The 20,664-nt window shown below is 41.0% G+C and overlaps 1 protein-coding gene and 1 long non-coding RNA gene across 7 annotated transcripts in view; one reads left to right on the forward strand and one right to left on the reverse strand.

Annotated features, from left to right (window-relative positions):
- The window catches only part of LOC138739331 (uncharacterized), a 334,221-nt gene that overhangs the window by 151,777 nt on the left and 161,780 nt on the right, over positions 1–20,664 (reverse strand). For all 6 annotated transcript variants that reach the window (XR_011342172.1, XR_011342173.1, XR_011342174.1 and 3 more), the window contains exon 7: positions 4,902–4,948. This is a non-coding gene — a long non-coding RNA (uncharacterized lncRNA). The remainder of the gene's footprint in view (positions 1–4,901; positions 4,949–20,664) is intronic.
- LOC138739330 (high-affinity choline transporter 1) lies at positions 1,791–11,283 on the forward strand. The gene is made up of 9 exons (XM_069891146.1): positions 1,791–1,927; positions 3,065–3,252; positions 4,066–4,179; positions 5,320–5,475; positions 5,703–5,851; positions 5,959–6,102; positions 6,344–6,497; positions 9,051–9,268; positions 9,999–11,283. The coding sequence occupies exons 2-9, from the start codon at positions 3,069–3,071 to the stop codon at positions 10,632–10,634; spliced, it is 1,755 nt and encodes a 584-aa protein (XP_069747247.1). The 5' UTR covers positions 1,791–1,927; positions 3,065–3,068; the 3' UTR covers positions 10,635–11,283.

Here is a 20,664-nt window from a genome sequence, read left to right on the forward strand (position 1 = left end):
ATGGAGCAGAGACAACGCTGGTGGAAGCGTTCTAGGAGCCGTAGGTGATGCCGGTAGAGGACCCATGATTCGGAGCCGAACAGGAGTGTGGGTATGACAACGGCTCTGTATACGCTTATCTTTGTGAGGTTTTTCAGTTGGTTGTTTTTCCAGACTCTTTTGTGTAGTCTTCCAAAGGCGCTATTTGCCTTGGCGAGTCTGTTGTCTATCTCATTGTCGATCCTTGCATCTGATGAAATGGTGCAGCCGAGATAGGTAAACTGGTTGACCGTTTTGAGTTTTGTGTGCCCGATGGAGATGTGGGGGGGCTGGTAGTCATGGTGGGGAGCTGGCTGATGGAGGACCTCAGTTTTCTTCAGGCTGACTTCCAGGCCAAACATTTTGGCAGTTTCCGCAAAGCGGGACATCAAGCGCTGAAGAGCTGGCTCTGAATGGGCAACTAAAGCGGCATCGTCTGCAAAGAGTAGTTCACGGACAAGTTGCTCTTGTGTCTTGGTGTGAGCTTGCAGGCGCCTCAGATTGAAGAGACTGCCATCCCTGCGGTACCGGATGTAAACAGGTCTTCATTGTTGGGGTCTTTCATGGCTTGGTTCAGCATCATGCTGAAGAAGATTGAAAAGAGGGTTGGTGCGAGAACACAGCCTTGCTTCACGCCATTGTTAATGGAGAAAGATTCAGAGAGCTCATTGCTGTATCTGACTCGACCTTGTTGGTTTTCGTGCAGTTGGATAATCATGCTGAGGAACTTTGGGGGACATCCAATGCGCTCTAGTATTTGACAAAGCCCTTTCCTGCTCACGGTGTGGAAGGCTTTGGTGAGGTCAACAAAGGTGATGTAGAGTCCTTTGTTTTGTGCAGATATAAACTTTTCTTTGGCTTGGCTTCGCGGACGAAGATTTATGGAGGGGGTAAAAAGTCCACGTCAGCTAACTATTCCTTTATAAAAGCTACATCCTATCCCAGAACTGGTCTCAATGCGCCAAGAATCGAAGCATTGATCCTAGTCTTCCTATTTCTGCACGGGTCTGGGAATAATTCGGAGATTACTACCTCCCATGTCTCGGTAACCTCTCGAAGTCCATCCTTCAGAGTTCCAAGGAGAATTCCTTTGATCCATCTGGCCAGAGCCCCATAATTCAACGCCACATCCGAGACACAAGGCAACGTTTCCTTAGTGCTGCGTGGCAGTGCCAGCATACATTTCGAGCCACAGTTGGCAAGTAAGGGTGCGATCATTTTTTTTTAACGTTGATTCTATACCACTGTGCGTGATTCCTTCCATTTTTCACAAAGAATGTTTTGTCCCGAGGGAAAGTCGTAATCGTCACTAGTTGCAAATTGCTTTCGGGGCAATGATCAAAGATCTTGAATATTTTACTGCCGACCTTGCCACATAAATCATTCTTTCGAAACTCCCAATGTGTCTTTTGTCTTTAACAAGTGTCAAATGCTTTAGAATTGTTGAACTACTAGTTGCCCGTGTATGTCCAGCTTTTTTTTAAATTCTTCCAGGGAATCCTACCCATCCTGAATTTTTCTGGAGTTAATATGTTCAACATAAATAGGCAAAAGTTATACATTGACTGTGAACTATGAAGGGCACCAAGTGAGTGATATATTTTATCTTTACTATTGTACGTCAAGCTGTCTCCAGGGAAACCTGCCATCGCACTCTAAATTGAACAAATTTCAGGTCAAAAATTAACAAGACTAAATTATTCATCGTGAGCCTTCTTTTCGATCCAGGTGACGTCCGTTTCTTTCCACGTCCCGAGGTACTGACGAAACACTCGCCTCTATAAACCATTGTGAAAAGTGCCTGCGAGGGACGGTCCAGAATCACGGTCCCTGGCCGCGTTTGCCTTCAGGTCCCCTCTTCCTGACAGGACTCACAGGTAGCACGTTGCGCCTCCAGTTTGAAGGCGAGGTAGGTCGACTGGCTAAAAGCCGCAGTCACAAAAATAACTTCATTGCATACTCTTGTTAAGATAAATGTACGGATGTGTGTGTTATGAATGGATGTACTGCATCTTTGAATTCCGAGTTGAGAAAAGAAATAGGAAGCTTCTTCACAGGATGCTTCAATGGGGAAAGCATCACAGGACTGTGCCGCGGATCCCCCTTGCTCGCGTGTATAACAATGCGCCCCAAACGTTTTCAGGTCTTTTAGGATTCTTTCCCTCTTCGTCATTACTGTCCAACTAAACTGATTAAATGTGGTGGACAAGAAACTGCAGGTGTTGTACCTTTAAAACTGAAGTCGAAAATGCTGCCAATTTAGCAGCCTAAATAATGAATAAACTTTCATTATGGATTCAGTTATGCGGAAAAGTCCGTGCCGTTACACTTAGTTTTCCAATCCTTCCATCCGTTCTTCCTGGTCTGTTCAGCGTGTACAGGAAAAAAAATCAACTCTGGTCCAATCTTGCGTGCAGCAAACTACACAAATATCGGGATGATTGAACTTTGCAGTTAACAGTACTGGGAAGGCATTGTTCAAGTGTTGCACGGTTAAAACCCTTGTGGCCGTTATGCCTTTGGGTTCCAAGGGTCTAAGAAATAAACAAGGGTTCTTAAAGGAAGGAGAATCGCGTGGATTGCCAGGAGCAAAGTCGATCGTGATTGTCATAAACCGAAGAAGGAGATTGCTGAGATGAGCACACTTCCCAACAATGGTGTCAGGCGGAAAGGCAGCCAATCTTCGCAAACCGCCTGTGCTTCCCTCGCCGCTCAGACCTGTTCGGCTGGGTGGCTAGGCTGTATGTCCCACCATCTTCTCACCATTCTGGAGACGTTTTAACCACGGCGTTTAGCTGCGGATTTCAGAACATTGCACCCATCCGGCCACACCCGAGCATTAATGGCCACAGTTTATTCAAAAGAAACGATTTGAACCCCGCCTTTCACATACTCGGCAACCATTGAATCAGGTTACTTGTCTAACGGAGTGTTGTATGTGTTTGTTGTTTGCTACGATTTCGTTTATTCCGAGTAACAGAAATGTTATGCCTGGTTCTTCCTATTTCAGGTTTCTGTGGATTAACAGCTGTACTGTTTTCCACAGGAAAATGACCGTTCACATCGATGGGATTGCAGCGATCGTCCTGTTTTACTTGTTAATCTTATTTGTTGGATTATGGGCTGCTTGGAAAAGTAAAAACACCTCAATGGAAGGAGCAATAGATCGGAGTGAAGCTATAATGATTGGGGGAAGAGATATCGGGCTACTGGTTGGTGGCTTCACGATGACCGGTGAGTGCCAGCTGGCTTGCCATCCCGTTTTAAAGTTGGGTGTACGAGACACGACGAATGTTGGAATCTGGAGCAAAGGAAAACAAAACGCTCGGAGAAAAGGGAAAAAAGAACAGCCGCCGGAGGAAGCCAGCGGTCTGGCAGCAGCTGTGGAGGCAGAGAGAGGTGGTCGACGTTTCCGGCCAAACCCCTGCATCAGGTGCGGAACCGTCGGCGATCTCTTGGCCTCCACAGATGCTACTTGGCTGGCTGAGTCCCTCCTCCTCCAGATCGCTTCTTGCTCAGTTCTCTGGTTCTGTCCAAGCGCAAAGGCAAATAGGGCAGACTCGGTAATGCACTTACAGCCTTTAACTCTACAGACAGCAAAATGCCATGTGTTAAGCTGCTACATTTCTTATGACACCGCTTTATGGGGTCCAAAAAGTTTAAATATCTCGCCCTCGCGTCCAGCCCATTAGCCGAAGTTGGATCGGTACGACTAAAATAGATGCCGCTCCAAAATAGGAACACGTTAACTATTGTCACGGCGCTGTCCTTTCTAAGCACACAGCCCACCCCATCCCCCTTCGAATTACAGTTTGATTTACTTCCACCTTCAGGAATATTAGCAGTTCCCGGAGGAGTAAGTAAATCGCGCTTCATGTGCAGAATTTAATGAGGGGCGAATTGGAAATATACTATGCTTTCCCAATCTCATTATCTCCTATATTGTTTCTGTTGGTGCCACATCGGAAATTAGAAGGTGTCCCCGGAATATTATTTGTTGTTGTTACTGTACATTTAATTAACCAAATCATTTTTTTTTCGTGACAGCAACTTGGGTCGGTGGTGGTTATATCAATGGGACAGCAGAGGCGGTTTATGTCCCTGGGTACGGCTTGGCCTGGGCTCAGGCTCCCTTCGGATACGCACTCAGCCTGGTCATAGGTATGAACCAACGTATTGGAGAATTGAACAATGCAAAAACATTCGTCTTCGACAATTCCGACAATCCACACAATCTGTGCCCTTGGCCACGCCTGTTCAACAGATGTCCACAGGCATTTGTTTTAATAAACACATCTCAGAGACAGACGCTTTTAATTCCAGAAAGCAGTCGACCCTCAATACCAATGAGCCGAGAACTGATTTACACAGTAGTTTAACTATTAACTTCATTCAACAATTTTAACAAGTCTATTTTTCATAACGAAAATTAAAAAAAATTGATACATATTTCAATGCTGCTTTCTGAATGACTCTGGATTACTAAACGCACTCAAAAGATGAGTGCTGTGGGAATGTGTGCATTCGTCGAGTATTACAGTAATGTTGTCCATATGCTGGAAAATCAGGTATATTTGCAGGCATTGTGAAAATCCTCACAATTTCATGCGACAAAAGTGTAATCATGCCTTTTAACCAGCGTGTTTAAATAATAACCCCTCTATTCTTATCCGCACATTATTGTAACTTTTGTCACTGGTAGATCGTGTTACGTGAAATAATGTCACGACAGAGCTTTATATGTATTGCAACGGCTCTCTTTGTCTAATAACATTCAAGATAGGGTGTCATATTCAGAAGATAAGAAAAAGTCCATTCATAGAAATTAAACCTGAATTAGCAAAGTAAATGGTTATATGGTTAAAACGTAGATGGCAACTCACCGTACCACGTGGGGTCTAAATCGGACCAATACATTTTCTCTCTCTTCCTGAAATAAAACAAATTTGAGAATAGGGAAATTGCATCCACATTATAATATTTGTAACATTTATGACTGTGCACAATTAAACACATAGCTGATGTGATCGTTTCATTTCAGTGTGAATCTGACACCAGCCTTGTCGCTTTCCTTGGGCTGCCTTGACCTACAACCACTTGCATCATGTTTTATTTTGGAAGTCCACTCTCACATAAATTTTCTTTTGACAAATTCTGGTCCCAACACGAACAAAAGGAGAGGGGCTAAGCTCACGTCAGCAAGCTCCGATGGCTATGAGGCTCAACGCATTATTTAATTGGAATAACTAAAGCGGGTGTTTATTGGGTGATTCAGGATTTGAAGGTTTCTGTATTTTGCAGGCGGCTTATTTTTCGCTAAACCCATGCGCTCACGGGGTTACGTGACTATGCTGGACCCTTTTCAACAGATGTACGGCAAACGAATGGGAGGATTGCTCTTCATTCCTGCTCTCATGGGGGAAATCTTCTGGTCTGCAGCCATACTGTCCGCGCTAGGTAAAAATGACCCTCTCCAGCTATAAGGACCTGCTTCATTGCGAGAAATCACAGTTTCGGTGGCAGCAAGGTCAATATGTTTCTCATTTACATGTCAAGGAAAAGGTAACATTTAAGTTACAGCAACAAAAATAAATGGTTTGTTACTTTGTAAGATTAAATGATAGAAAGAATATACCCTTTAAAATAAAAAAAAATAAAAATAATGAAGCTGCCTTTTTTTTCAGGTGCAACTTTGAGCGTGATTGTGGACATCAATATAAATATATCAGTGGTCATTTCCGCTGTGATCGCTGTATTATACACTCTGATCGGCGGGTTGTACTCGGTCGCGTACACAGATGTGGTCCAGTTGTTTTGCATCTTCTTAGGTTTGGTAAGCTCACTGCGAACGCATGCTGCTCGAGTTTCGTCCAGAGTCAAAACGAATGAGAGTTCAGTCAAGGGCGCCAGTGTTCCAACGTGTTAATTCTTTTATTTCAGTGGATCAGCATCCCTTTCGCCCTCTTAAACCCCGCTGTTACGGATATTATCGTGACCGCAAATCAGGAAGTTTACCAGGAGCCTTGGGTGGGAAATATACATTCAAAGGACATTTTAATCTGGATTGACAACTTTCTGTTACTGGTATGGCTATTAAAATTGATGCCTTCTTTACTGTCGCTGTACTGAAGGCCACATTTGATAATATACGAGGAAAATAAATTAAATGTATGTGCCAAGTTAAATATAACCTCCTCAATATTAATGCAAGCCAAAAGACGTGTTTCCTTTGGACGCTGGAAGTCAGAAATAGCGGGTGTTGGGTTGCTCGACTTGCTGAACAAAACAAAAAAATCAGTATTCATATCTTCTTGTATTTTTTCAGATGCTGGGTGGAATCCCGTGGCAAGTTTATTTTCAGAGAGTCCTCTCTGCTTCTTCTGCTACCTATGCGCAAGTCCTGTCCTTCCTGGCTGCTTTCGGCTGTGTTCTCATGGCCATCCCGTCTGTTCTGATCGGTGCCATCGGAACATCCACTGGTAAAGCAGCTTCATTTTTGAACTACTGCATCTTAGCAATTCCATTACCCCAAATAACCGAGTGTCATGAATAATTTTAATACAATTCATCTAATCCTTTCTCCATTGAGTGATTGTATCAATGTTCTTTTTCGGTTTCATTTTTATTGCATTTGCTCTAAATTAGTGTCATGATGTTACTCGTTTATGTGAAGAATCGGTCTTTGAATTTAAAACACCGTCAGTCCCCGCCTGTAGTGTCAACCATTCGATTCCTCCCAGTGGTGCTCCTCGATTCCCTTCAACAGATTATTTAGTTTCAGATTTCAGCGTCTGCAGTCTCCTGTGTATGTCAAGTTACCACTGTTCCCTGAACATTTCAAGACCAAGCAACCCGTCCATGCCTGTTCAACACATTTGTGCGTTCCCCAACACCACGAGTATGTGAGGAATACAGCAGTGATCACACAAATGCAAGAACACCGAGTGAGGTTTTTTTTTGTATTTCACGGCTTATCCTATCGCTTGTCGATAGGATAAATGCACCGGTTAATGGGTTAAAAAAAATGTTAAAACATCTCTAACGAAGTTAACGAACAAAGCCGAACAGCACTTCGCGAATCCAAGCTAATGCGCCTGGTGAGATGGGAGTGGAGGGAAAGAGAGATGGTGAAATCCAAACCGACGACGGGACCTTTTATTTTGATGGGATTTTTTTTCGAGAATCTTCCTCTCTTGTCAACTTTACAGTCTTGCTTTTCACATTCCTTGGATTGTTTTATCAGTCTCGTCGCAGACCACCAGTGGAGGAATATTGGGTTGGACCATGGTCACTTTCCCGGGTAGCCTAATATTTTAAAACATTTTCTCAGCACCGCATTTTATCCCGTTTTTAGTTACAATATGTCATTAGAATACACAAATGTGCTGGAGAAACTCCGATACCTTGACGAAGGGCTGCTCGGTTCTTCCGGCACCTCTGTGCCCCACCGTCTGCAATAGTTCACTGGGATTGTCGAGGGATGTAGCCCATTAAAATACACGTGTAATGCTCATTTGAAAAGGCCCAGCGCTCGTTGCTGCCAGTAACGGGCCCCAGAGTGCTCACCTACTGCGGGAGAAGCACCTTCTTTGTCGGTCAGCGTGACGAACAGAAAGCAGCAGGGAGTCAGGGACCGGCGCACCTGACCTCGAGTTCTCTGGAGCACCAAGGTACTGAGGCGAAGGACCCCTGTGCTGGGGAAATGTTACGTGTATAAATTGTATACGACTACCAACGGAAATCAACACTTGAACGGTTTAATGTACTTGCAAAATTAACGTGGCCGTTTTTAAGGTGATCAACTTTCTATTTTGAGCCGACAGATATCATTAACCCAAGAGACTGCAGATGATTGAATCTCGAGCAATAAACAATCTTCTGCAAGGGACTCGGGTGTCAGGAAGCGCCCATGGAGAGAAATGGAAAGTTGACATAGCTTCTCCAAGGCTGAGAGAGAGGGAAGACGGACGGCAGCGTTAAAAAGGAGAAAGGGTGCGATCAGTTGGACCTAAAAGGGTGAAGGATGATGGATAGATGGCAGGAAAGGGATCTGGGGAAGAAGCATTAGCATAGGGGCAGAATAAACGAGATGAGGCAGAAGGAGCTAGGAGGAGTAAGGAGATGGGTGAAAGTGGAGACAGCCTTTGAAGGAAGACCTAAGAAAGGGACAGTGGCCAGATGGGATAGTGGGGAGGGAATATGGTGGGAGGGGGAGCTTGGTGGTGGGCAAGTGGAGACGGTGAAGTGAAGGACAGGAGCTGGGTATCAGGTTGTGGGCTAGGGATTGGAAAGAAGGATTGTGCGTAAGGGCCAAGGTGTAAGGGATAAGCAGGAGTGAGAAAGGTGACCAGAAATAGATTACTATACTTGAAAATAGAGAGTTGCATGTTCATGCTGTTGGGTTGTAGGCAACACCTCCAGAATAGGAGGTCCAGTTCATGAAATCTGTGCTCGGCCTTACCTTTGCAATGGAGAAGGCTAAGGACAGAAAGGTCAGTATGGGAATGAGGAGGATAATTGAAATGTTGGGAACTAGGAGCTCTAGATGGCTTGAGGATGGAGACCAGACGTTCGACAAAGCTGTTCCTCGACCTGTTTTTTTTCTCTCGGTTCCAGCATCTGCAGCCCCTTGAGTGATCAGGGGTAAGTATTTTACATGGAGAGTGCCTGAAATTCCTTGTCAGGAGTGGTGGTGGAGGCTGAAACATTAAAAAGACTCTTAGACAGGCACATGGATGAAAGAAAAATAGAGGGTTATGAGGTAGGAGGGCTTTAGTTTTTTTTTTATTTTGGTAAAAATATGTAGGTCAGCACAACATTGAAGGTTGAAGGGCCTGTTCTGTGCTGTAGTGTTTTATGTTCGAAATATTGCCAATTTATAACAGCATGTTGAGGATTTCTTGAAACTAAAAACCACAAAATGTTCTTATTGTCCTTTCTTTAATTGAATCAAATATTTGAATAACATTCCTTTTGTCTACAGGTTATTATGGGCATTGTATTATTTACATTAAGATCTTCCCTTTATATAGACTGGAATCAGACTTCCTATGGCTTGCCCGGCCCTATAGGCAAAAATGAGACTGATATGATTCTACCAATCGTGCTGCAGCATCTGTGCCCACCCTACATTTCCTTTTTTGGTCTTGGTGCTGTCTCTGCTGCAGTGATGTCATCGGCTGATTCTTCTATCTTATCAGCGAGTTCTATGTTTGCTCGGAATATTTACCATCTTGCTTTGAGACAAGAGGTAAGCTTAGATAGTGATAAAACAATTATTCATGCAACCACTTCCTTACGAGTAAAGAAGCACTGATCACTTTGTACTTTTGTTAATTTATTCTTGCATCAGCCTTTATCTTTAAATAATATTTTCCCCAAAATAAGTGAAATGGAACACAGATGGAATTCTTTGGGGTGGAGGGGATCTTAGTAAAAACTGTTCAAATTCTTGAATGGTTCTGAAAAGTAAAATAAACAAAATTCTGCCAAAAGTAAATCAAATGACATGGATCACCAACTGAATAAAATTAGCAAGGAAATCAGAATGTTGTGCATTGGAATGGACCATCTGAATATAGTGGAAGCAATTTCTTGAATCATTTGTTGAAGTAAAAGAAATTTCATGCTACAGTATTGATATCTGGATAGACATTTCAAAGAGCTCTGAAAGGGAAAGGGCCCCAAAATTTGGTGATTCCTTTCTGCATTGAAATTATGCACAAAGCTGTTCCAATGGAATAGGAAACAGTACGTTAGTTATAAGTTCTTGGGCCAGACATTTACTGATGCACCACAAAAGAAGTTAGGAAGGGAAGTGTAATCTCAGACACTGTAGGTCGATAAAGAGTCTGTAGCTATTTGTTCACCTCATTTGCATTCTATGAGAATTGCAACCTTGAGGGAAACCCCAAATTTTGTTTGTCATGTTCATATCATGGTGATTAATATTCTTTTCTCAAAACAATTATTTATTGCAGGCTACAGACAAAGAAATAGTGTGGGTAATGCGAATCACCATTTTTCTATTTGGAGGAGCTGCAACATCTATGGCATTGCTTGCTCAATCAATATATGGCCTCTGGTATCTGAGCTCCGATCTTGTCTACGTCATTATCTTTCCTCAATTAATATCTGTGCTCTTCGTCAAGGGAACAAACACATATGGGTCTATTGCTGGATATATCATTGGTCTTTTGCTTCGGATTAGTGGTGGTGAACCATATTTGCATATGCAGCCATTTATTTGTTATCCTGGATGCTATTTAGATCATTCCTTTGGAGATAATCCTGTTTATGTTCAGAGATTTCCCTTTAAAACCATGGCAATGTTATTCTCCTTCTTGGGCAACACTGGTGTATCCTATCTTGTCAAGTACCTGTTCGTAAGTGGAATATTGCCACCAAAATTAGACTTCCTTGACAGCGTTGTATCAAAACACAGTAAGGAAATCATGGACAAAACATTCTTGATGAATCAGGACAATATTACTTTGTCAGAGCTGGTGCACGTTAATCCAAAACACAGTGCTTCAGTTAGTGCTGCTTTCACCAATAAGGAAGCATTTGAAGACATTGCGCCAAATCCTGAACTTTCTAAGTCAGGCAATGATTGATCCTATACCTCTTCATCTATTCAGTGTTCAGTGCAATGATAGGCAATCAAGGACAGTATATTAACAATAAAAACTTAAGATTTAGCAGGTATTAGTATTTTTAGCAAAGAAAATGGTCTATATCAGTGCTTTACTGATGATTGTTCCCTTAAATACTGTTGTACAGTATTGTTTTAATTCATATACGTAAAATCAAGTTGAACTATAATTTTTGAATCTCAATAGATTGTGGACTCTAGCTACTTTATATTGACACAGTACACATATACAATACCATCATTTATGTGGAGAGAGTGATATTGTGTACCTTTATGTAAGTGGTCTCATGCATTCATTGCTCCTGTATTTTCTCCATTGAATTAATTGTGTTCTTGTAAACACAATTTTATTATTTATTATCCCATTTACCTTATTTGTACATTTTCATACATGTTCAAGCTATCATAAATAATGGACCAGGTGAAGTCGGTTCTATATTTGCTGTTTGTAATTGATTGATTACCAAAATAGTCACTGACACCCTGTTAATTTATAAATTAAGTCAATAACTTGAATTCTTTTTCATCACATTTGAGAAGCTTGTTAACATACAACTTTATTTCTTATTAACTATAACTAAAATTATATATATGCATGTGATCAATCATGACTTGAGAATCAACCTTTTGAAATAAATTTAATGATTAAATGTCATTAATCTTTAGGATCAGAATTGCAATCTGATTATGAAACCAGAAAGACTGACATTATTTGGAGATCTACAAATGTCATTAAGATTACTAATAGATTGCTAACTATGTGGATTGTAGTTTAATTAAAAAGCAACCTTTTTGATATTTAAAAACAGAAGGATGGGAATTTTTTTCAAAAATATTGCTAATTCTTTTCTGACACTAAGAGAAATTCATGCATAAAGTATTAAACTTGTTTTCTACTTCACATTTTATGATTTAAATAAAATATTTTTGATCAAGTGCTGTAAATGTAATGCCAGATTAAACGTTCACATTTCAACTTTCATTCAAAATAAGGCTTTGAATTCCTATTTTGTGTTGGTCTCCTGCTGGAGGACACATCTACCATGACAAAGACCGATGTTATGGATGTGATGAGAGGTGAGGACCTGGATGTAATAGCTATCACAAAAGAGAGTACTAAAAAAAAACCTGAGGGTTTAAAGTAGTGGTTCTCAACTTCTTTCCTTCCACTCACAAACTACTTTAAGTAATCCCTATGCCATAAGTGATCTGTGATTAATAAGGGATTGCTTAAGGTGGTATGTGAGTGGGAAGGGAAGGTTGAAAATCACTGCTCTAGACACAATTGTAACTGAAATATTTTGCTTGAGAAAAATTGTAATTGGCTCATTTCCTTTAGAGTTATGAAACCCTGCATATAACAAGTCAATTGGGTACAATTGAAACAGTGGTTTTCAAACTTTTTCTTTCCATCCATATACCACCTTAAGCAATCCCTTACTAATCTCAGAGCATATATGGCATAGGGAATACTTAGTGGTATGTGAGTGAAAAGAAAAATGTTGAAAACCGCTGGTCTATAGATAGATGTGTCCCCTGGTCCTAATGGAATGCATCCCAGAATATTAAAAGAAATTACATATGTATATAGAGGCTTTGTTGATAATTTACAATAATTCACTGGACTCTGGGCAGGTCCCAGTAGATTGGAAGACTGTGAATGTCATGCCACTATTCAAAACAGGATGTGGGCAAAGAGCAGGGAAATATAGGCAAGTCTGTTTAAATCTTTAGTTTGGAAAATGCTTGAAGCTATAATTTAAGAAAAAAGAGCAAGGCATCTGGAGTGAAATGGATGTATCAGGCAGACGCAACATGGATTCAACAAAGGGAGGTCCTGTTTGACAAACTTACTGGAATTCTTTGAAGAGAAGGCGAGTGTAGTAGTTAGAGGGGAGCAGATTGACATTGTTTACCTGAATTTCTAGAGGGTATTTGATAAGATGCTGAATAAAAGATACATAAGATAAGAATGCATAGAGTTGGGGGTGATGGATTAGCATGGATAGAGGATTGGTTGACCAATAGAAAGCAGAGAGTGAGGATACAGTGGTGTTTTTCTGGTCGGCAATCTGTGGTGAGCAGGTTACTGCAGGGGTTGGTGGTAGGCCTGCAATTGTTCATGACATACACTAAATTCTGTCCATTTTTCCAGATCATTAATGTATCTAAATTTGCTCATGACAGTAAGCTTTGGGAAAGCAAATTGTGCAGAAGATCCAGAGAGTCTCGAGAGAGATATTAGATTGGTTAATTGAGTAATAAAGGATCTGGCAGATGGAGTTCAAATGTTGGTAATTGTGAGGTTATCCACTTTGGAAAGAAAAACGGAAGATCAGATTATTATTTAAATGACCAATGATTGCAGCCTGCTGCTGTGCAATAGGATTTGGGAGAGTTTGTGGATGAATCCCAAAAGGTCGGTTTGCAGGTGCAACAGGCTATCAAGAAAGCAAATGAATATTGGTTTCATTGCAAGAGGGATTGAATTTAGGAGCAGAGGGGTTATGTTGCAACTGTACAAGGTACTTGTGAGGCTGCATCTGGAGTACTGGGTACAGTTCTGGTCTCCTTATTTGAAAAAGAATGTGGTGGAAAGGAAATGTATTGCAATTACTTGGAAATCAGATATATGTTTGGGTATGGCCAGATGGAATGCAGAAATTCAAAGTATTCCTTTAAAAAAAAAATTACATATAGTTTGAGAAATAAATTGAATATTTTTTCAAATTTGGTGCCCGTATACCCAAAAGGTTTGAAATTGTAAAATTCTCCTTCCTATTCCTTTGGACCTGCAAGAATCTCCTCTGAATTATGTTAATGATTTTTTTTTAAATACATGTGTTAGGTGACATCCATATGTGCAATTCTGAAAATTCTCTTTTTCTTTCTGTTTTTCTATTTTCTATTACTATATTGCACTTTTTAAATATTGGTCATTTTGGGAGGGGATTGGGGGTAAATATTATCATGTATGTAATTTCTAATTTGTTTTCTTTTTGGAACATGTGTTATTAAATCTTTATTACTACATATATGGATTTTTTTTTAATTCAAAAAAAGAGAAAGGATGCACTGGCTTTGGAGGCAGTGCAGAGGAGGTTCACTAGGTTGATTCCAAAGGGTAAGCTACGAGGAGAGTTTGAGTCATCTGGGACTGTACTTGCTTGAATTTAGAAGAATGAAAGTGGATATTATAGAAACATATCTATGCCTTTCATAATTTTATATGATAAGAGGTAGGTGAATTGTTTCCATTAGCAGGGGAGATTAGAACTAGGGGACATAGCCTCAAAATTCAGGGTGGTAGATTTAAGATGGAGATGAGGAAGAATTGCTTTGCCCAGGGTGTAATGAAATCTATGGACTCTGCTGCCTATTGAAGCAGTGGAGGCCAGGGTCAGTGCTAGAACAAGTCTTAGTTGGGGCCATTAGGATAGCCATAGGGGGCACAATCTGACACTCGAAAACTTGCTCGGCAGGGGAAGGGGCAGAAAGGGGGACACTTACCATGTTAAATGTGGTGTCGCAGGGCAGTAGGCTGTGTGCGGCCATGTTCTTGCACACATGCATTAGTGTTGGCTGGTGCATGCATAATAGATTGGAGTACCGGGGCCAGTTGCATCACTTCCCCCTCCCTCCAATGGAAGTGACACCCGACACTAGCACATGGTTGCAAGAAGAAACATGGCTGCCTACTGACCCCAGGATGCTGCATTTAACATGGTAAGTACCCCTTTCTGCTCTTACACCCCTAATGGAGGACCAATTAATGTCTGGCTTGAGGTGACAGATTACTCAGAAGCTAGACTGTCTGGCCTAAAATTGGATTTCTGGACATCCTAGTGGGTGGAGGTCACAATACAACATTGGGGGGCAATGCCTGTGAATGCCCACCCCCCAGTTGGTGCCAATACTGGTGGAGGCTACCTCAGTAAATATTTTGAGACTTGGATGGATAGAGTTTTACATAGTAAGGGAAGTGAGGGATACGGGGAAAAGCCACATAGGAGGAGATGAGCCCATTGTCAGATCAGCCACGATCTCATTGAATTGTGGAGCAAGTTTGACAGGCTAGATGGCCTAATCCTACCCCTGCAGGCTTGAAGGAAGTAAAATTTTGTTTTTTGGCCACTTGGGCAGGTTAAAGAATGTAGATACTATTTTCACCTGGTAGGTAATCATCTATCTTTTGAAATGTTACTATGGGGCTACATTCCTCAGGATGTGCAGCAACACTCTTAAGCTGAGCTAAAGGGAGAGCAGTAGATGCCCGGGATAACAATTCCGCTTTAGTCAAAATCAGTGCATACATTTTTTTCCAAACTTTACTTTTTTTTCTAAAAGTTTTAACTGTTGTCGAGGAGTCAAAGTGTTACGCTAATAGTAGAAGCCTCAAGCCTGATTAGAGACTGGCCTCCATGAGGACAAACATGAGATCTATCCATGGGGTTTTTAACAAGTGATGTCAAACATCCCTTGACGTTTCTAAAACAAATCAACCCAGTAGTCTTCTCAACGAACTAGGTAGAACATAGCAGCAGCAGTCATGGTCTGGCCAGCAAACCCTAAAAGATGGTAGTTCTGAGAGTTCTCAGCTTTATGAGCAGTTAGGCACAGATCACTAGTCTTGCAAACTCAGATGGAAATTGATGCTATTGCCATTATGTTCTAAGAAATTTTATTCAGTAGCTCCCTGAATCCTATTCTGATTACAGCACTAAAATTCTTGATTGTCTGGGCATCCTCCAGCTTTCTTTCAACATCATCTTGAGTCACAAAAATACCATTCATGAAGGATAAAGCCCAATTCTTTCCTCCCCCCCCCCCCCTAATTGTTCAATGCCTTAACACATCTCCCAGTGAATTTCAGTTCATGTAGTATCCTTAGGTCTTTTTTAACTCGACTGACTTTAAGGTTCACTGTTGATTTAGGTAAATTCTTTACTATGGATCAAAGATATAGTAGGAAGAAGTTGAAAATGTGGATTTTCAAATTAGCAAGGGGGAGGTGGTTAATAAAAGGCTAAGCCTATTTTTGTGGAGATGTGATATTCTGAGAGAAGAAGGAATGTATTTAACCTCTTCTGATCATTATAGTAAAGCATTGAAGGAATTCCATTTGTGTTTAAAGACTTGAAAATGAGATGCCTTTCAATATCCCTTGTTTGATGGAATTGAATGGGGGTCAAAAAGCACGAACACAATCAAAGTAGAATTGTGCACTGATGTACTAAATGCCAAATTTTAGATTCCTGAGCTAGGTTGAATGGTTATAGCCAAAACAAGGGATTTAAACTGATAATGCCTAAAGTGTACAAGGAACCACGTGGTTTTTGCAGTAAAAGTTTTTTTTAAATAATTTGTCAGTAAAATCCATTACTTTGCCTTTAATTTGCAACTATACAAAATAAGATGCCGATAATGTAAGTTGACAATGTAATGTATAATATGCCTCAGATAATCATTAATGCTATATTGTGAATGTACAATGTATATACACAATGTATATTTTGTCTGTGCCAAAGTTACCTGAGGATTCAATCAAACACACATATATAAATTTGTGTATTCATCATTTGTGGAATAGCATAGTACTCAAATGTCTTTCAGAAAGCAGACTGTGAAAGATGTTACTTGTCTTCCTTTCTTTCAGAATAGTAGCTATTTATAAACTGAACATTAATAGTTATTTCTGTTGTTTGTTATGCAAAACTAATAAAACAAATCATGTGACTTAAAGATTGGAGCACTTTTAATATAAAGCAAATATTTGTTAATTTTAGTGAAAGGCATGTGTATTAAATTTAATTACAGTGAAATATTAGCATTAACAGTGAAAAATGTTCTTGATGTAATTTCAATAGCAATGGTTGTATTTAGTGCATATAATGCAGTTAAAAGGTTTCATTGTACTTTATAGAAGCACAGCTGTTGTTAATAACTTAATGAAGAGATATTGTTTGATTCACTTCAAATTAACTTGAGGTAGCAATGAAATGTTTAGCAAAGGCTCTCCAGAATTGCAAATCAAGACAGCTGAAGGGAAGGAAAAGGTAAACGTGTATTGTGAGTGAAAAACCGATTCGATGGGTCTCAAAAGCAAGGACTCTGAGTACAGTCTTCCTGTAAATGATTTTATTTACAAAAGTTGAATGTGGGAAAATGGTTATGCACAAAGAAGCACAGTTTATAGACAAGCATGTGAAAATCGTACAGGGAACAAAACACGCACAATTTATAGCGAGCATAGGAAAATCATACTGGGGATTGCTCTTGCTCCTCAGTGCAAGTATGGCTCTATGCTACTAGGGACACTAAGATACTCCCAACCCTTTAACACTACACATCTTACCAATGATTTCTCCAGTGCTGTTCCATGGTTCTCGGCCTGGAGTGAAGCATGGTAGTCCCTCAAAGATGGAAAAGAGAAAGAACTGAGCACACTTGGGCACTCTTTGTAGTGCTGGAGGGCTGGGGAGGGTCTAGCCCAGGTAATTTACAGGGATCCAATGGTTCAGTGGCACCATTACAAAGGCCAAGTACAAAGGAATTCAAAATGGCCAATGGCAAGATGTGCACTAACAAGTGGGGTGGGGCCAAACCTTGATTGGCAGGTAGTGGGCATTAATGTCAAGTGACAGCCACAATCCTTCACAATACAACATAGCCATGGATAATATACAGTCTTGTAGCAGAAAGACAGGTCCTTTAGCCCAGCATGTCCATGCTGACTATTATACTCATCTATCATAGCCCTATTAACATTTTATCCATAATGTTCAATGCTTTAGAGATTCAAGTGCTTATCTCAATGTTTCTTAAATGTTGTGAGAAGCTATCACCATTTCTAGTTTATTGTGGATTCCAACCACTTCTTTCTATAAAAAATCCTCTTCCAGATCCCCTCTAAACCTACCTCTGCCTTGAAGTCTATGAACACTTGATTTAGACATCTTCCCCCACCCCCCCCCCCCCCCACCCCACCCACATCCAGTTTTCTCTGCTCCAAGGAAAACAAACCAATCCTATGCTTAATTTTGGGCAATATCCTGGGGAATATCCAATCTAGAGTCCTACCAACAGTGTGGCAACCAGAAGTGCACACAACACCATACTTTGGCCTAACCAGTGTTCCTGGTCTTCTATGCCATGGTTGAAGAAGCATGCATCCCATCTGCCTTCCACTCACCCTATCTATCTGCGATTACACTTTCAGAAATCTATGGATTTTTACCTCAAGGTCCCTCCTTTCCATCAATACTTCCTAGGCCCTATACTTTCCTTCCCAGTGATACACTTACTGGCCTGTAATTTCCTGGCTTATCCCTGCTGCCCCTCTTGAGTTAGTGAACAATATTTGCTATCCTCCTGTCATTGAGAACTTTATCTTGCAGCCTGCCAAGATGCAAACAAATTCCCATCGGGTGTCAACAATCTGCTCTGTTGTCTCTGATAACAGCCTTGCATATGTTGCATTAGTCCCAGGGATGTAACCATTCTTATTTGTACCAAAGTTGCAAGAGACGACAAATGGAACCTGAGGAGATTAGCGTTAGAGAAAGGCAAAGATATGAATCAAAGATAAAGAAAATAATTTAAATGCTATGTGGAAGCAGAAATTATAGTTGAACAAACTGCAACCTATGATGTGGATGGCAGATTTTTCATTCAGATGGAAGAGGTTGTACAGATGGCATCGGTAACGAACAAAAAAAAAGTATGAAAGAAGTTGAGCCAGAAGGCAATACAATTCGAAATGAGGAACTCAGGATTGAAATGTTTGACAGCTGAGGATTGCTGGAATTTGGATTGGACATCTACAACCACAACCACAAATCACCAAAAAGCTACCCAAAGATTTATAATTTCACTGATTAAAGATGTACAACTTTGACTTTAATCGGCATCTTTTAGATCCCGCTGATGAAATTGATGTATAATTACACTCCACGTGTATTCATTAATCTGCTAAACAAAATGATCAACGTTGGCTGTGTTAGCGCAGTAATGAGATGGAAGCTTGAAAATTAAGAGCAATTAGAGGGAAGTTAAAGGGTGGAGTGTTGCTCATGCGACAATTCCAGAACACAGAGCTTATTTCAAACTGCACTGAGACCAGTTAATTCCTTCTCCAGACAAGCACAGACAATAGTTTTGAAGCATCAAGGACATAACAAGAAGGCTACACTTTGGCTTTTAATAAACGGGATTCTACATCCATGAACTTTCACCTTCAAATCCTTGCATAACCACCCCTTCAGATGGCTCTGAAATCTTCTCCAGCCCTACAATTCTTTAGGATACCAATGTGCTTCCAATTCTGGCCTCTTAAACATCTGTGCTGTTTTTGTTCAACTATAATATGATATATTTGGCTGCTCTGGAATGGCTCCTTCAACTTCTCTTCTCCTTGAAAGACAGTGACTGGGAATCCATCCCCTGTTCCACATGCTCTGCAGGTTAAATCAGGTTGCTCATCAGATTCTACTTCCATCAACTTCAACAAGAAGAGTAAAGTTCCCAATGCATTTAAATTATATTCTTTATCTTTGATTCATATCTTTGCCTTTCTCTAATGCTAATCTCCTCAGGTTCCATTTGTCGTCTCTTGCAACTTTGGTACAAATAAGAATGGTTACATCCCTGGGACTAATGCAACATATGCAACAGAGCAGATTGTTGACATCTGATGGGAATTTGTTTGCATCTTGTCAGGCTGCAGGATAAAGTTCTCAATGACAGGAGGATAGCAAATGTTGTTCCCTAACTCAAGAGGGGCAGCAGGGATAAGCCAGAAAATTACAGGCCAGTAAGTGTATCACTGGGAAGGAAAGGATAGGGCCTAGGAAGTATTGATGGAAAGGAGGGACCTTGAGGTACAAATCCATAGATTTCTGAAAGTGTCATCACAGATAGATAGGGTGGGAGGAAGCTGGGGCTATATTTATCCTTCAAATTAGGAAAACAACTGGTCTTAAATCATTGTTTTCAATTTGTTAGCCAATTCTTTATCCAGTGTGATAAGAATGATGATGACAAAGAAGCACATTAAGCAAATTGCATAAACATTCCCATTGTGGAGGTAAACAAATCAGAGTGTGACGCTTGACAAATTCTAAATCATATCTAAGTCTACCTCTATCAATAAAAATAAAATGTATGCTCTAAATATTAATGCCTACATTTAGGATCGACAGAGCTCTTGCTTCCTAACAGAAAAAGGTTCCACCACCATCTATCATGGCAGTGCAGTTGTATAATTTGAGCTATCGGAGCTATTTATATATATTGTGGCGGCCCATAACCGTGGAGATCAGGCCAGCTCAACACATGGTAATAAACAGCGGCATAACTCACTAACGTGACCCCAAGCATAGTGAACCGGTGCGGTTGGAAGCTGGGGCAATGCAAGACCAGCAGCCCTAAAGTGGCACTGGCCAGGCTGCCCAGCTATCAGAGCAACACCAGGCTGGGGAAGAAGGGTACTCATATGTAAGAATGTTCTTGCGGGCAGGAATCCCATTTTTGTTATTCATGCAACTGATGTTAGCCAATCAACCAAATGGCAGGAACTCCAACTGTATAAAAGGAGCATTTCCAGCCTCAATAAAAGCAGAGCTTAGCCTCTCACACTGCGAGTGTGCGTGTTTCTTTGTAGCAGTTGGCTACAATTGGTGACCCTGACAGTTTAGCCAGAATGTAAACCTAGTGATGGATAACGAAGCAGCAATCAGCGCAGTTAGCCTCAAGCTCCAGACCTTCTGGACAGTTCAACCCGGAGTGTGGTTCAACAAGGCTGAGGCTAGTTCCAGATTCGGGGCATCACATCTGAGACCACACAGTACAACCACGTAGTCAGCACCCTGGATCCAGAGACTGCAGACAGTGGCCAACTTCATCCACAGGCCACCAACAGAAGGCACTTACACTGCCTTCAAAGACCTAATGACCAAGACCTGGACAGCACCTTTGTCTACTTAGATGAGATC

This window comes from Narcine bancroftii, chromosome 7, assembly GCF_036971445.1.
Source record: "Narcine bancroftii isolate sNarBan1 chromosome 7, sNarBan1.hap1, whole genome shotgun sequence".
NCBI classification, from domain to species: domain Eukaryota; kingdom Metazoa; phylum Chordata; class Chondrichthyes; order Torpediniformes; family Narcinidae; genus Narcine; species Narcine bancroftii.